General features: G+C 39.5%; 2 protein-coding genes across 3 annotated transcripts; one reads left to right on the forward strand and one right to left on the reverse strand.

The window, feature by feature from the left end:
- The first annotated feature begins 2,328 nt into the window (after window positions 1-2,328).
- Window positions 2,329-5,757, forward strand: LOC141819876 (auxin-responsive protein IAA21-like). Of its 2 annotated transcripts, XM_074707131.1 has the most exons (6): window positions 2,329-2,617; window positions 2,719-3,166; window positions 4,297-4,526; window positions 4,603-4,744; window positions 4,901-4,962; window positions 5,456-5,757. In XM_074707131.1, the coding sequence occupies exons 2-6, from the start codon at window positions 2,727-2,729 to the stop codon at window positions 5,488-5,490; spliced, it is 909 nt and encodes a 302-aa protein (XP_074563232.1). In that variant the 5' UTR covers window positions 2,329-2,617; window positions 2,719-2,726; the 3' UTR covers window positions 5,491-5,757. The 2 variants fall into 2 exon arrangements, with proteins under 2 accessions (XP_074563232.1, XP_074563231.1); XM_074707130.1 differs by lacking the exon at window positions 2,329-2,617 and having other exon boundaries at window positions 2,631-3,166.
- A 458-nt stretch (window positions 5,758-6,215) lies between these two features.
- On the reverse strand, window positions 6,216-16,280 carry LOC141819931 (NADPH:adrenodoxin oxidoreductase, mitochondrial). The gene is made up of 15 exons (XM_074707194.1): window positions 16,205-16,280; window positions 16,065-16,116; window positions 15,722-15,933; window positions 15,506-15,610; window positions 14,115-14,228; window positions 13,961-14,014; window positions 13,130-13,246; window positions 11,275-11,384; window positions 10,890-10,963; window positions 10,334-10,395; window positions 7,674-7,869; window positions 7,492-7,555; window positions 7,319-7,386; window positions 6,941-7,086; window positions 6,216-6,698 (listed from the first exon to the last, which is right to left on the reverse strand). Exons 3-15 carry the CDS (start codon window positions 15,848-15,850, stop codon window positions 6,459-6,461), a joined length of 1,479 nt encoding a protein of 492 aa, XP_074563295.1. The 5' UTR covers window positions 15,851-15,933; window positions 16,065-16,116; window positions 16,205-16,280; the 3' UTR covers window positions 6,216-6,458.
- Window positions 16,281-16,511: the final 231 nt, after the last annotated feature.

Raw genomic sequence — 16,511 nt, forward strand, 5'->3', positions numbered from 1 at the left:
AACTGCCGAAGTGCTAAGTCGAGAGATCGGGCAAGGAGTTATCGAATGAGATGCCAATCATAGAATTGTTGAATTGCTGATCAGGAAGGTTGGACAGAGAGTTATCGAACGAGAGGTCGATTTAAGAGGTGCCAAACTGTCAAATTGGGAGACCAGACAGGGATTTACTAAGCGGGAGGTTGGGCAGGGAACTTGCCAAACTGTTGAGTCAGCCAGAGAAATTGATTAGGGAGCAAGGTTATCGAACTGATAGGTCGCGTTGCTAGGCAATGAACAGAGCTACCAGGTTGGGAGACAAGGTTATCCAGTAGGGAGGTGTATTGAGCACTATCCAATAGGGAAGTGAAGAACGTCTACAAACTCTTATATTTCTTTCATTACGATATTTTTGAATAACTTTCCATATTCATATTACAAACTCAAGATTTTTTTTAGTGATGATTACCATGATGATATTGATATTAATGAAAGTGATAATATTGATGTTGATCTTAATCTTGATACAAAGTTGTTAAATATGATGAATATGTTAAATATGGATATGTCACCGAGTATATACTAATTTTATATCGATTTCATCTTTCAATTCGCATTAGCATGAGCAATACCTCCTTGCACAATATAGACTCTACTCATCTCTTTTCGGATTCTGCTATGGTATGAGCTTCTTTTTATAGGTTTGAAATCTTGACTGTTTAATGATCATTACTCAACTATTTACTATCTCACTTAGCTACTATCTCACTTGATTGACGATAAATGGCTGAGCAATTAGTTCGTCATTAACATTTGACCATTTTTATATTAATCATTAATATGTCCGTTAGACACTTAAGACAAACATAAAATAGTCCAAGTCAAAAAATATTAACTAAGTTGCTTAAATAAATTTTTATCTCAATCGGTCCGACATTTGACACACATAAGTTAAGCTCATATGAGTCAATTGGGGCCCCCTATGAACATGCACATGAAAGTATTTTGTCGTGATATTTTAACACTTATACTCGTGATTTTAATCCTCTTGTATATTTTAATTCGTGTTTATATCGTATTTCACGAATCGAACTCATTTTTGGGGTTTAATGCAAATTTGCTCATATTTGTGGATTAAATGCTAAGCGATCAAAGGGATTGTGGACTTGAGTCGCATCAAATTGAATTAAGACCGTTCATTCAAGATCATGATCGATTACCATCCGTTAAAGATCTGGTCCATAAGTCAAAGAAGGAGTAGATCAAGACCATAGATCAAGATTTGAAGCCTTTGATCTAGCTTTGAATTCAATCCAACCGTTGATCCAGATCCGGATTAATTCTGGCCGTTGATGTAGATCCAGACTTTGATTCAGACGACGGAGGAGGTCGAGAACAGAGGAAGGGAAGGCGGAGCAGAGGCGCGACTTCATCTCCTTCTCCGACGATCACCTTCGTCGGAAGTCAGGCCATTAGGGTTAACGATTCCCTTCCCTATACATCTACATCCTCGGCCATTACGCTGGGCTCCGGCCAGCTTCAGCTCCATTCCATCTTCATTTCTTCCATCGACGCAGAAGAGGACCTTCTTCTTCGATCATCGCCGGAGCTCCACCATCGTCTTCCGCCTCCACACACCACCGGAATTAGGTAAAGGGAGTTCTCTTCCTAATTACCGATCCATCTTCCATCCGAGGCTCCACCTTCATCTGTCGAGAATTCTTCTTCAACCGGAGTTTGAGGATTCCCTGCATTGGAAAGCAACACGAATTAGTCCTTCGAGGAGGTTAAGAGGATTCTCTTCTTCCTGGGTTCATCACCGGTTCATCTACCTCTGGCGATTCACACTGCAAGCCACAGTCGAAATTCAAGGGGATTCCCTTATTCCGGTCATCCCCGATTCATCCATCCATCTTCCTCCTGAACTAGAGTGCCACCATTGCAATTCTTCGAGCTCCAACAGAATATCAACATCGGAGCCTCCTTCCTCCTGATTTCAGCGGATCCAGATTGATCCGAGCTTGGAGATGACCTAGCTCGACGTGGTAAGCAATCTTAGATTCATAGATACATTCATTGTGATTGTAATTTCTATTCCTATGATCAACTTGATGGTTGCGTTTCAATTCCCGGTTACACTTGATTTGAACTTGATTAATTTCTTTCTGGACTTAGGCGTCCTCTTCGTCTCTTTCAACTCCGGCTGCGTGGCCGCGCGAGAGCAACGGCCGATTGTTGCACGTTTCCGAACTCCGACGGTGGTTCCGGACGTGGCGTGCCCTGTTTGGTTGGGCTGGGATAAGAGCAAACCTGGTCCGTTCATGCTGGATAGGAATTGGGAGACACCGAGACACCGAAGCACTCAAGGTGTTTGTTTTTTTGTCTTCTTCTCCTCTGAAACAACCGTGCGAATTACTCAACTCCTTTGTGGTCCAGCCATGGATGCTCGCGAGCACGGCCAAGCTTTTAGCTTTTCTTCTTTATGGGTCATGGATTTCGTAGACCGTATTATTGTGCTTTTTGGCCGTGCTAAACCAAAGCAAGAACTTTTGGCATCCAATCACAGTGCAGTTTGTTAATAATCCAACCATGAGCCCCGTGTCCAGCAAGCTGCCGTGAGTGGACAAAACCAAGCCCAAAGGTGGCTCCTTTTTCACCTCTCTTTACTTTCTCGCTTGTCTTTGCTGATCTACCGCCTGAGCAGCCTTCGGATCGCCACCGGTTTGATCTGTGATTTGCTAGGGAGGTAGATGTTGCCGCCTGTGGAGCAAGAGTACATAGGCGCCTCGGAGCGGGAGTTTTCCGTTGGAGGCGGCGAGGAAGGGGCTCTCAACCTCAGGGCGACGGAGCTCAGGTTGGGGCTGCCCGGGTCAGAGTCGCACCACCGGGACGACAACGTCGGGCTCACCCTGGATCTTCTCCCCAAGAGCTTCGCCTCCGGCGCCAAGAGGGGGTTCTTCGACGCCATCGATAATGTCGGGAAGTGGGGCTTTGCGGCCGGCGAGGGCGGGTCTGAGGTGGACTTGGTGAAAGGCGGCGGCTTGTTCTCGCCGAGGGGCGAGGTTGCCGCCGGAAGCAGCGCGGGCCAGGCCTCTGAACAAGGGAATGTAGGGAAGGGGCAGGAGCGGAAGGTGGCAGCTCACTGCGGCGGTTCCATTGGGAGAGATCGCTCGGTGGCTCCGGCAGCGAAGTAAGTTGCTCCGGTTCTTCATATGCTTTGCTTTGATGGAAAGTTTTGAGATTTGCATCTTCATATACATTGAAAGTTGAGATTTTTGGATTCAGTTCCTTTTCCTAGATGACTAAGTTTATATCTTCGTAGTTGAAGAAAGATCTTCATAGTTTAGATCTTCAGAAATGAGAGGAAACTTATACAAAGGTTTTTGAAGTTTGCATGAAACAGCATGATGGAACACATGATTTCTGATTGAGAAATAGAGATTTTTTGGATTACTTACTGCTAATGCCTAATCGAACAACCCACCAAGAATGATCTGTGCATTCTTAGGGGATGATGATTTGCACATTTTCTAACAAGGATAACATAATATCACCTGATGTTATGTTGATTGAATGAGGGAATGATGATCTTAAGGATGATGACAAGCTGCTTGTAATAATTGGTGGTTCAAGGAATGCAGGAGACAATCCATCCAGCCACAAGCATGGTTGAAATGATAAGACCAGAAGGTAGCAACACTTCAATTTGACAATTGGGGGGTCATTATTGAAGCAGACATGTCTGAGATGCAACCAAATTTGTTTACGATTGTATCTTTAATATCGTTCTGCTACCCGAAAGTGAAGGCACAATTGTGGTGGTCCAAGGTGGTGCAAGTAGAGGAGGATGAGGTGAGGTTATTTGTGGTGAGGGAAATTCTGTGAAATATTTCCATGGTAGGTAAGGTAGCTAACAACGCGAAGCACAGACCAAAAGATAGATTTATCGAAACACAAGGATGAAGGAAAGAAGAGTCTATTGCTGGGGAGGAAATAGATTTTCAGTCCCATAGATTTTTACCAAAAAGGTTCGAGATATCTATCTCTTCAATGTTTAACTTTTTCTTGTTTATTTCTAATTTTCATAGAAGGAGAAGCAAGTATCTGTGAACTTCATTGTCGTGGTATCCTATATTTTGATACTGAAATGCTTTTCTTCTTTCTTTCGACATTTTCGACATTTTGATACTGAAATGCTTAATATTGGCTATCAATAGACAGGCCTTTAGCATTACTAGTCTATCCTATTTGATGGTGATTCTATATTTCATGTGATTGGAAACTTCAGTTAGAAAATTGAATATGTTGTGTTCATGGCAGGGCACAGGTGGTTGGTTGGCCACCAATCCGTAGTTATCGAAAGAATACCATGGCCGCAAACCCATCGAAGACTGAAGATGATGCTGAGGGTAAACAAGGGCTAAATTGCCTATATGTGAAGGTTAGCATGGACGGAGCTCCTTATCTCAGAAAAGTCGATCTCAAAATATACAAAAACTACAAAGAGCTTTCGTCGGCACTGGAGAAAATGTTCAGATGCTTCACGATCGGTCGGTGAGCAGTTTAGTTTAACCTTTATGTTTATTTTTCTGGGAGTAAATTGTTTTGTCATTTCATGTTTTTCAGGTCAGTGTGATTCTCAAGTATTTCCAGACAATGAGGGATTATCCGAGAACCATTTGACCGACCTTCTAAATGGTTCTGAATACGTACTTACTTACGAAGACAAGGACGGAGACTGGATGCTTGTTGGTGATGTGCCGTGGGGGTCGGTACCTAATCTGTTCAATTTATCTTGAGGGGTTATAAGGAAGAAGATAATTCATGTCTTGCAAGAATTCTGTTATCATATCCTCTTTTCAAGTTTCAATACCCTGATGAATCTCTAATGCCAATCGACTTGTCAATGCTTGTTTCATTTCAGGATGTTCACAGACTCCTGTAGGCGGCTTCGGATCATGAAAAGTTCAGATGCTATTGGTTTAGGTTCGGTTTCTTCTGTTTCATTTTCTAGATCTCAAAATCATGTACCAAGAATTGATTGCTTGTAGATTGCAAACAACTTGCATTGTATCGTATAGATCGCAGTTTCTGGACCAAAAAGATACTTAAATTTATCAATGGATTAGAATGCCGGGCAACTAAGAACTAACAAGTACAAATAGGATGTGTAGGAGATGTGTAGAATTATTAGAAAGGAAACAAGAGATTTAACTCGAATAAATGATGTAAGAGATCTGAATATTACTACTAGCTCAATGGATAGATAAAATTCGGTAGTCGAACCTCAGTAATTGGTAACCTAATCCACAATTATTGAATTGTGTTCTATTACATTAGAATTTTCAGTCATAATTTATTGTCAAATTCTTAAACATTTAGATAGTATTTTCAGTAGTCGAATTCGAACATAAACTCTGTAGTTGCTCACACTGAGATGTGCCATTGGGCCTAACAAGACTGTTTTTTCTTTCTCTAGCTCCAAAGGCCATGAAGTCCCAGAACCACAACTAGGCCCGTGACGCACATGAATCAGAAGCTGCGGGTGCAACCGAGAATAGAGGCGAAGGGGTTTTAGTTAGCAATTGTTTGATGTATTTTGCAAGTAAGACTTGCAAGTCGGTTCCGATTTCATTTTGCGAAATTAGTTAGACTAGTCTGCCTCTTCCATGTTTCCTTCGTTTCTGCAATGTGAATGTTGTTGCCTGTAAAGTAGGCCTTGTATGAACACCTGACTGAGTTCATATAACTTCATATGATGAAAGGACTATAATTTTGTCAGTACCTTTTAGCTCTTTTTTGTGTAGTCGATTAGCTAGTTACTAAAAGCAAGATTCTATTGTTGTTGTTGTTGTTGTTACTAAGAGCTAGCTTCTTCGTCCGGTTTCACCATTCATTTGTTGCAAGCTTGTGTTGTCGATTGCCTTTGCGTGAGTCAAAGTGTATGATCACCCTAAACCCTAAAACCAGTAGGATGTTTGGCATGAGGAAGCCTGTGTCGTTTCGCTACCTCAAGGTCATGGTGTTTGTTATTTATAGTTTGATCAAGTCTTCCTGTCGACACCCAACTATAGTGAGCTTGCTGTAGGGCTCGCAGCAAGTGATGGCCTAGCCGCGAGCTCACAGAGGAAGCATCTACAAGCTGGACGCAAACTCGTTGTTGGACTCACGACAAGCAACAAGTATGCTCGAGAAGACAATAGAGGAAAGAAATATTGTTCCATCCAATTTTGGGTGGATTGAAATCTAACTAAAAATTAAGTCCCAAATGGATTGTTAATCCATCCTTTAACTAAAGGAAAAAACATCTCAATTCTCATACCTTCTCCATCCTTTACTACTAGGCGAAAAAAATAAAGAAATAAATTTAAAAAAAACTTACCCATGAACAAAGAACATTGTTGCAGCATTCTTGAGGAAATACATCTTGAGGCTTCAGCAACAGGTTATTAATAAGATGCATTTGTTTGTACCGTTAACGGTCAGCGTTCATGATGCGCAACTTTGAGGAGTTCATCCCATGTCGTCAGTTTCTCTCTCGGTTTGTTTCTCAGTTGACCTTCGAATTTTTCCTTGGCATCTATCTTCTCCCATCCACTGAAAGTAACATATTTTACGTTCTTACTTTCGAGAATCTGGAGTAGCTGTTTCCTTCCTGGTTTGGGTGATGTAGAAGCTGCCGCGATCAAACCATTGTTCAGATCCTCTAAAATACTTGCTACCTGCGATTTCAACACCGCTCGTCTTAGTGATGCACGCTAGAAGAAGAATAGTTGTATGCATCAATGTGGGACATAAACTCCAAGCAGAGATAGTTTATGTATTGTATCAAATCAAAATGCAAGCTTGCTTGTGAATGTAAATTGTTCTTGTTTACGATCGAAGTAATCTAATGGTTGATGTAACTACCACACTCGTAAATGAAAATATGAGAATATTCGTATTCAATGAGATGTTAACGTACTGTTTCTTCGGCGCAGTACAGGTTTGTTCCGATAATTCCTGTTGGTCCTCTTTTCAACCACCCGACAACGTATAAACCTTTCTCCAAGTTTGCTTGCTCTTCTTGGTCGCGGCTGAGCACTCTACCCTTCACATTGGGTACTACGCCTGTGAGCATTCATTATCTTAGAAGAAATCAATGTTATGATACAAAAGAATTGGGTCAGACTAATCCCACAGTAATAACTGAGTTTTGGCAATGGCAAATGAAGCAACTGTATAATTAAAGCAATAAATTTCTCAAAAAAAAGTATCTAAAAGAAAGAAGTTTGTTAGCAATTGGTCAGGAAACCATTTCAAGTCCGAGTGTGGACACTGCAAAGGGGCATGGACAACTGACCTTTGTAATCATCAAAAGGCAATCCATGAACTGGTAGAGACTTGTAACCAATGCTCTTCAAGACCAATCTAAAAAGAGAGTATGAAATTATATAACAAAGCGAGCATTCTCTACATTCAAATTGCTTCCGAGAAGGAAAACGAAAAGCAAGGAGGTAAACTTGAAGTGCTTACCCACAACTGAGTTCCTCAAATTCACCAGTTCCAACCGCAACTTGTTTGCCAGAAAGACCATTTTCTATTTGAATAAAACATGTGCACATGATAGTCAGAAAATAAGAAATCTTGCATTCGAAAGTAAATTGGAAAAGAACGCAAACTTTCTCATGAAGAGCTAATTGCCACAGAGATCTAACCTTTCAGACAAGTCTTCTCAAGACACACACCTCCAACTCTTAATGGATCCTCTGAAGGTAAGAACCTGTGAGGTTTCCTGAAAAATTTGAAGTTCAATTCTCGCTGGGCAACAAGATCACGTTGTTGATGGGAAGTAGCTGATTTACATAGCAAATCATAAACCCGTCTATGAATTCTACTACTCTTCAGTTCTTCCTATAAAATAGCAAGAATAAGCATAAGCTCCAATAATTTAGGGACTGTAGTAATGCTAGATGATTAATCTTTAATACAAGTACAGTTTCATGAAAATGAACCGTGTTTGCAGAATTAATTGACAATGAACAGCCAAACCTACAATAATCATCTACCTTTTTCATCTAGTCTTAGGACCAATACTAGCATTGACAATGTTTCTTCAGTTATTTCTATAACCAGCACAAATATTACCACAGGTTCAAATTTTGTTCCATGCTGGCCAGCACGATCAGCATTTTTTGTTCTGGTGGCCGACCAGCATGCAAGATGGTACAAAATGCCTTGAGCCCTCGACATGGCTGCAAGAAGCTCCACCTTTCTCCTCCGATACGCTCCAAGCCCCCCAACATGGCCATGAGAAGCTGCATCTTCCTCCTCTGAGATACTCCAAACCCCCGACACATCCACTAGAAGCTTAGTCTTCCTCATCAAAGATGTCGCAAGCCCCTAACACAGCCACGAGAAGCTCTGACCTCCTCCTCTGAGTTTCCGTGTGTGCCACAAGAAGCTCCACCTTCCTCATCTACAAGCAATGAAGCAAACCAGCAGCGTGGCACTGCTGCTGCATATGATCTTCAAGCGGGCCAGCAGGAAGTCATGGGCAGAGGTTATATGGAAGCCGTATATTATGCCAAAGCACCAATTCGTCATGTGGCTTCTTGCAAGTGACAGAACACGCACCAAGTACAAATTGGTGTACGAAGACTACAAGACATGTCCCTTGTGCCGACGGGAGGATGAGATGGCAGACCACGTTTTCTTCACTTGATCGGCCATTAAATCTCTATGGGAAAAGGTCTGACGATGGCTGCATATGAGCGACAAATTTTGGACAGCGGAAGATATGGTGAACCTCTTCCAATGCAGGTTCAGTGGGAGTAGTATGCTCAACAAAGCCCCACATTTGGGTATCACATGTATGATCTATTTGATTTGGCAAACCCGTAACCGATGCCAATATGAGGGTGTGGTTCCTAGCATTGAGGGAATGTTTATGAAAGTTCAAACACGTCTTTAGATTTTTGAGTGCTCCCCATGTAAGATCATGACTTAGGGTCATGAAACTCTTTTAATACAATTTACCTTTACCCAAAAAATGAAGCAAACTAGGGTTCCCAAATGTTTCTTCAAGGTACACGATTCTTCCATCTCTTCCTCCACTCCATCCACCTCTTCCTCCGGCACCTCCTCTACCTCATACTCCTCTTCCTCTGCCACCTCTTCCTACAACTGAGACCTGACCAAAATAAGATGATACTGTTTTGAAACAATATCGTTCCAGTCTCTGGCCGATACTCTGAATCAGATTGAGACTTTAAACCTTGACCAAACTTATTGTGCATTTGATAGCATGTAATGATAAACAAAGCCAACTTAATTCCAATAAACTATTGCACCCATATATTGGACAAGACACTCTATGCTACACATAACATGTCATGTAGCCACACATATATGTTAACCTGTAGGCACCATATGCATGATGTTATAAATTATCAGGGATAAAAGAGAACCCAATTAGGATTTGATTTATTCACGCAATGAAATTGATTGACCAAAGTTGAGGTAATGATGCTAGACAATAAAGAGGTGATAACCAGCAGAACCTACAATGTACCTCATCGGTTTTCCTCAACTCTTGAGACCAAGACTAGCATTGACAATGTTCCTTTAGTTATTCCTACAACTAGAACCAATATTATGCTCAAACTTCTAAATAAACTATGAATTTCAATTTTACAAGGAAATAGTAAAACATAATCAAAAGTTGTATTAAAAGGCAAGAGTTAAGCCAGAGTCTCCTAAGGATGAAAGGATACCATCTAGCAATTATTCATGGTGAATATATTATTCCTTGCAATCTAAATGAGATGGAAAACAAAATTTAGTTAGGAAATAAATGAATTTGATTAACTATAACTTGCAACTCAAGTAGAATGTTTGAAAGTAATATCTGCTTCAATGTGGAAGGAAAAGCTAGGTCAAGCTGCTGCTAAAAAATCTGACACGAGATGTGAAAGAAAAAAAAATCAAGATGCAGCATGCATTGCTAATGTATACCAGATCTACAGGCCATTTGCTGGTATGCAGTGGTAAATAGTGTGAACTGAGATAAACTCTGGTGACCATATATTAGACAAGCACAGAATGCTAAAATGTCAAAGTGGCCACAGATATATATTATACTGTAATCACCATATATGTTAGGCTATAAATTATCAGGGATAAAAAAGAACCAAAATAGAACTTGATGCTATTTTCAGGAGTTAATGAGATGAAATTGATCGACCAAACTTGTGATAATGATGCTAGACAATAAAAAGTGGAATCACAAAAGAAAATAGAACACAAACAAATAAGCTTATAGTTGCTAGTGAATATATACATGATTCTTTCTTTTTTTAAAAATATATATACATACTTCTTCAGCAGGGGATATAACCAAGTCAGGTTCATTGATGTGAACTTGGAGATCTTTCACACCTGCATGACATTCAAAAATAACTGTAATCTCCATTGAACACCATAAAGGTTATGGGCTCAATATCAAGTTACTATTTCTCTAATAAGTTAGCTAGGCTAGGATGTGGAATGCATATATGTATCCGACAGGTAAAAAGCACTTTGCATCTGCCACAGCTAATGGCATCAGGCATCTAATCCCTTAATCTCTTTGCTCTTCCAGTGTTCATGTTTTCTTAAAGGCTTGAAATTCGAATTATTAAATGATCAGCTTTTATTCTTTTCAAGATTTTATATCGTTCAATAAACTCTATATGTTGCTCTAAGAGTTAGATTCTTGCACAAAGGAACAACTGTCTCCCATAAGAGGATATGCACTATAACCTACTTCAGGAGGTCGGAGAACTTTTCCATAAAGATGGATTAGATGCCAGTTTCTTTCACAGCAACACTTTTCTAAAAGAAAATTGCTGTTGTATTGAAATCTCTACAACATATCTTAAAACAAATCATACCTAAGATTTCACGCAGTTCCTTTGCAGTGCATGCCATCTGTGCTGGGCCCCGTCTTCCAACCAAATAAACCTTTCTTTGTAAAGAAGAAGAATGGGCGAAAGCCCAAACAAAACCCCCATTGTCTACAAATACCTATAGAAAACCTTCTGTTCTAAAAACTTCCTATAAGGCCTCAATATATTAAAAAAAAAAATTGAAAATATCTTTTTGATGAGGATGAGGCCTTAATAGGGAGTTTTCAGAAAAAATAGGCCCTTTTTGGGTGCTTTCAACAATAGGGGTCTTGGAGGGCTTTTCACCAAAAAGAAAAACTTCAGTATTGAGAACAGATTTTGCAAGGTGAACATTAATGTAGAACAAATGAACAGTTGGCTGAGCCAAAACCTTATGGTGCTCTCATGAAGAGAAACTAAAGCATGCTCTGCAATATCTGTTTTCTGCAATTCACTGGTCGACCGCAAAAGAATACGTGCCACATCCAAGGCCACATTCCCCTGAAAGCAAAGCATTTGGAATTGGAATTGAAATATTGAGGGGAACAACCATGAAATTAATGAAAGAAGGTACACATTAGAACTAACATTTCAAAACTAAATTGAAATGCAAACAAAATAATGTACATTTTCCTCTACTGAATAGGTAATAAACCACATTTTTTGTTTCAAACAACATAACAGTCTTTATGAAAACTCTGTTCCTGATCATATGTAAATCAGACTTCCCCACATACAGATGCTCAAGAAACTTGATATGCCTTGTTGTTAATTTTGAAATATATATATAACAGGAAAGCCATCAATTGGAAGAAAAAAAAGTGAAATGCAAGTAGTTTGACAGTAGTCATTTTAAATGCAGGCGAGGTGGTGAGGAGGTGTTTTCAAGAATCATACAAAGAGATCAACCTAAAGAAGAACAACTTGACTATGAACAAGACTTATTTGAATAAGCTTCAGCATTTTAGGAATAACTGCAAAGAACTTTTAATTTTTAGGCAATAGTATAATGCTGCTATTGGAGAATATATTAGAATAATAAATGCATTCCTGGATTCAGGGTAGATGAGACGTTGGTGAGAGAAATGGAGAAGACTAACAGAACAGCAAAACAAAGTTAGTCAAACAACAAAGAAAGAAGGGACAAGTGAACCAATCTAGGAGTATGTCATGATAAGAGGAAATTTAGGAGTAAAAGCTAAGACAAGGGTGCTAATAGTGCATTTGGTTTGCAAGGTTAGCTATTCTATATTTCTATTCCTTATTAATTTTCATGGAATAGGTATCCTATATTTGGTCGGGTGAATGAATTTGAAAAACTAATTCCTAGAATTGTTATTCCTTATTGATCCTGCTTAGCCATCCCTTTTGCTATTCCAAGGAATGCATATTCCTCTTCTACCCATTTTCCAATGATCACATTCTTAGTAGGGTGGACAAGTTAGGCGAACCAAGTGGGTTGAATAAGTCAAACCAAAAGGATGAATAGATTGAGATTGAGAGAGCCAAGCAAAATAGACGAATTGGGAGGGTGAGCTAATTGGACAGGAGGAGCAGATTAGGTGGACTGGCTGGATTTGTTGAGATGGATGGGATGAGCTAGTCCGGATGAATGAGTAGAATGAGTGGGAAAATAGGCCTAGCAAGTTGGGCAAAAAGGATAGGCCTGGTAAGTTGAGCAAGTCGGATACACTGGGAAGATCACAAAGGCAAAGCAGACCAAGCAGATCAGACAAGTAGGGTGGGTCAGGTGAGTGAGCAAAGCAAGCAATTGAGGCAAACAGTGTGGGCAACCCAAGCAATTGGGGCAAACAGTGTGGGCTAAGCAAACCCATGTGTTCCAAGCAAATCAGACATAGTTATGTAGAATATCTCTACATAACATACAAGTAAAAATGAACCATCTATTCCATTCTATAGACTAAATACATAGTCTTATTACATGCCTTCTGTTCCAATTTCTAAAAACAATTGTCACATTCTATCAATTTCAGTCCATGATCCAGATGTACCATCAGAGAAAACAACAATGAAATCTTAAAACATGGAATGGATGCAAAAGAATCACAATGGGAAAACTCAACCTACCCATTGGCATGATTAATGATCCAGATTCTAGATTTCTTTAGTCTGAAACAATATACTTCATTGTGATTAAACCACCACAAATTTCAAAAATGTTACAATTTTTTGTTAGCATCAATTACGTGATTATAGAATCTGGCAAATAAATTTCAGTAAGATACCTGGCCAAGCACAACAGCTGTATCCGTGCTCTTCAAATCAGGTGTCATGTTATGGTAGTCAGGGTGTCCATTGTACCACCACACAAACTCTCTAGCTGAGTGTATCCCCATCAAATCCTAAAACATAAAATGTCGAAGTTGAAAATGAATAGACATTGGTAAAAGAATAATTCAAAAATAATAAATGTCTGAAAGAAATGTATTACTACTGGAGTTGACTGGAGACAGATTAAGAACCTAAAATTATCACAAGGTTAAGGTAAAAGGGAATGCTTTTATAATTTTAGCTGGTATCATAACCTCATGTTGCTGTGTTCCACACTTCCAATCATACTATGCTATGTTTTGATATAAAAACACGGTACAAAACAAACTTGTTTAATTTTTAACTTAAATCCTCTATTTTTCCATTGCCTGCTGCCGTGACTGTTGCTATAGCTAGTGGAAATATTTGAGACAATTATGAGGATGAAAATAAGTACTCTTTATCCATTTAGACGTTCCACCATTTTACCAAATATCTAATAGTTTCTATGCATTAAGATTCAAGCTTTTGAACATTCACTCCAGAATGATAAGTAAAACAAACTATCAAGTTTTATTTCATTCAGACATTATATAGTGGCATATTGAACTTGTGGAACACTGGTCACAAGCAACATTTCAAACATTAGCACTGCAACACAACTTCTACAGTGCTGTTATCAACCTGCAAAGCCTGAGACAAGCGAAAACATATAAACAATACATGTACTACCCAATAGATGCATAATTCCATCTTGTGCTCAGTTGAGATAAGAATGCAAAGGGGATCGACTGAAAGGAACTTACTTCCCCAGGCACTCCAAGAGATCTGTCAGTTTCAGCACCATATGCAACAACAACCTGACCAAGAAACCATAAAGGCTGAATTAAGAATATTAATGGAAAAAAAAATTAAGAAGTATGAATCACATCTGCTACCGTCAAACCTTATGAAACTTACCACATCATAAATATCACGGAGCTCAGGCAGATTAACATCAGAACCCAGTGACACATTCCCAAAAAATGAGCATCTCTCACTTGAAGCAACCCGAGAGAACTGGTTTATAACAATCTGTTCGCAAATTTCTGATGAATTGAGCACAACAAATAGACATCCTAATGAAAAAACGAGAACCTACATAACAAAGAATAGAAACCAACTAGAATATCTAATTTTATCAAGCAATTTGATTTAATTGGCGTGTCAAATAATATCAACTGTCGACATAGTACGATACTTAATTGACACGATTAGCAAGAGCAACAAGGAGAGATTATAGTAATTTGACGAAATAATATATTTCAGTAGTGCTACAAAAGGACACATTATTCAAATGAATCATGATCAGTACCAAGAGAATAAGTATGCCTACCAAGCCAATATCCATAAGCATCTACAAATACCTTCAACTAACTACATTGATGACAAGTAGGGCTCACATTTTCTACGTTGCCTCAGTACTTTACAATGTATAGGAAGTTGCATTTCTTCCATATGGAGCCAAAATTCTCAGAGTGGATTTTTCAGCTACAAGCAAGTAAACTAAAACGAGCCAGGAAAAACCCAGCCTGATATTTAGGAATGTTTGGGAAAGGTTCAAAAGTTCAGAGTTAAGACCTAGATTCAATAGCACTAACTCGGACTAAAGGCTATGTGATACAATGTTGCAACATCACCTTCTTCTTTTAATCATAAGCCTTTGTACACACATTGAACACCTCCCCTTCATCACCCTTGTTTTTGTAGTCATATATCATGGATCCAATGCCTCAAAAAGCTTCTTGATCGAGACTCCAATTTCTCCAAAATTACATTTAAAGTAAAAAATTCTAATCAAGCTGAACTTATCCTCATTTCCCACAAAATAGGGAACACCATTACAACTCAAACAAGATCTAAATTTCTCAATTATATTGAGTTGATGAATACAAAGATTGGAAAGAAGGCAATGAATAACATCTGTTGTTCGTATTTCAGAAAAAATAAGCTTGCAAGATGTGTAGAGATGTCAACTGGCAGCAGTAAAACCCACCAATGAAAACCTGACTCAATCATAATGAACTTAAGACAGCCACTGCCTAAACCTAGAGAATCTATCTTGTAGAACCAACTGACAATTATCTGTTCTGATAAAAAAATCTTTAACTAGCAGGATAATTTTAGTCTTGTTTATTTCACCATATTTTTATAGTTCTTGTACACACATTTGTAGCATTAAGCTCGTATTAATATCTCTGCATTTGAAATTAGCAATCGGACAAGAATAAAACTCCAAAAATAGTTGATCTATTTGTCAATATAAATTCTTTAAAAAAAAGAGAATGAAATCAAAAGTTAACATAACCTGCCTTTGTTTCAGGATGATCAGGTGCTACTCCTGAGCGAACTAATCCAAATGGAGTTGGCAATCGGTCAAGAATGTCAACTTGTGCCCTTTCCTGTGCCTTTAACATCTGCCAACAAAAATTCCAAAGTCATGACACTGAACAAAATCTGCAACTTCTAAACAAATAAATAAAATAAAGTTTAGTAGAAACAAGGAGCAATCAGAAAAAAAAAAAAACCTTTTCTGCTGTGTAAAAACCAGCAGGACCACTGCCAACGACGCAAACATGGAGAGGTTTATGATTCAAGGAACAAAAACTTTTAGAGCTGATCTGTTTCCACCCACGCAGAAGCAACCCAATCATCATGCTTTCTTAAAACCCCGAATGCGAGCGTAACAGTAACTATACCAGAGGAGTGCCAAATGAGAAAAAATTTGGCATGCAACAACCTGAAGGAAAAAAAGAAAAAAAATTCAACTATCACGCCCCAAGCAGCTCACTACAGCCGTTGGCATATGAAACCCACTACACATTAGGAACATTCATATAGCAAGAACATAAATCGCCAAAATCACTTGACCGCACGAAGCTCCTTCGTTGATGCAAGACGATCCTCACTCACTCAGGGGCTGCTGGAAATGAAGAACAGCAAGAAAACATCAATTTTTACCATCAACAACCACCCAAAACTCCGAAATCACAGAAATGCTCAAAACGCACGTCACCGCACGAAGCTGTGATGCGACAGAAGAATATGAAGAGGGCTAGGGCTACTGATTCCGGAGATGGGGGCTGCACGCGACGGCGACCACAGGATGACAGCGAACGCGGGCTGCTAGCAGGTGATGAGAGCGACTGCAGCGGCGTCGATCACGCAAAGAGGATAAAAGGGGAGGGGAGACTGCCGGAGGGGGAAAAAGAGGCGGCGACGGCGGAGGCGGAGGCGGCGGCGGAAGTCGCGAGAGGTCGAGGGGATTCGGACAAGCTCATCGATCAAATCGGCCGTCGTTCCATTATTTCCAATTTT

Source organism: Curcuma longa, unplaced genomic scaffold, assembly GCF_044706935.1.
Source record: "Curcuma longa cultivar G26 ecotype Majalengka, Jawa Barat unplaced genomic scaffold, ITB_CL_G26_1.1 utg2646_np1212_2152390_RagTag, whole genome shotgun sequence".
NCBI lineage: Eukaryota > Viridiplantae > Streptophyta > Magnoliopsida > Zingiberales > Zingiberaceae > Curcuma > Curcuma longa.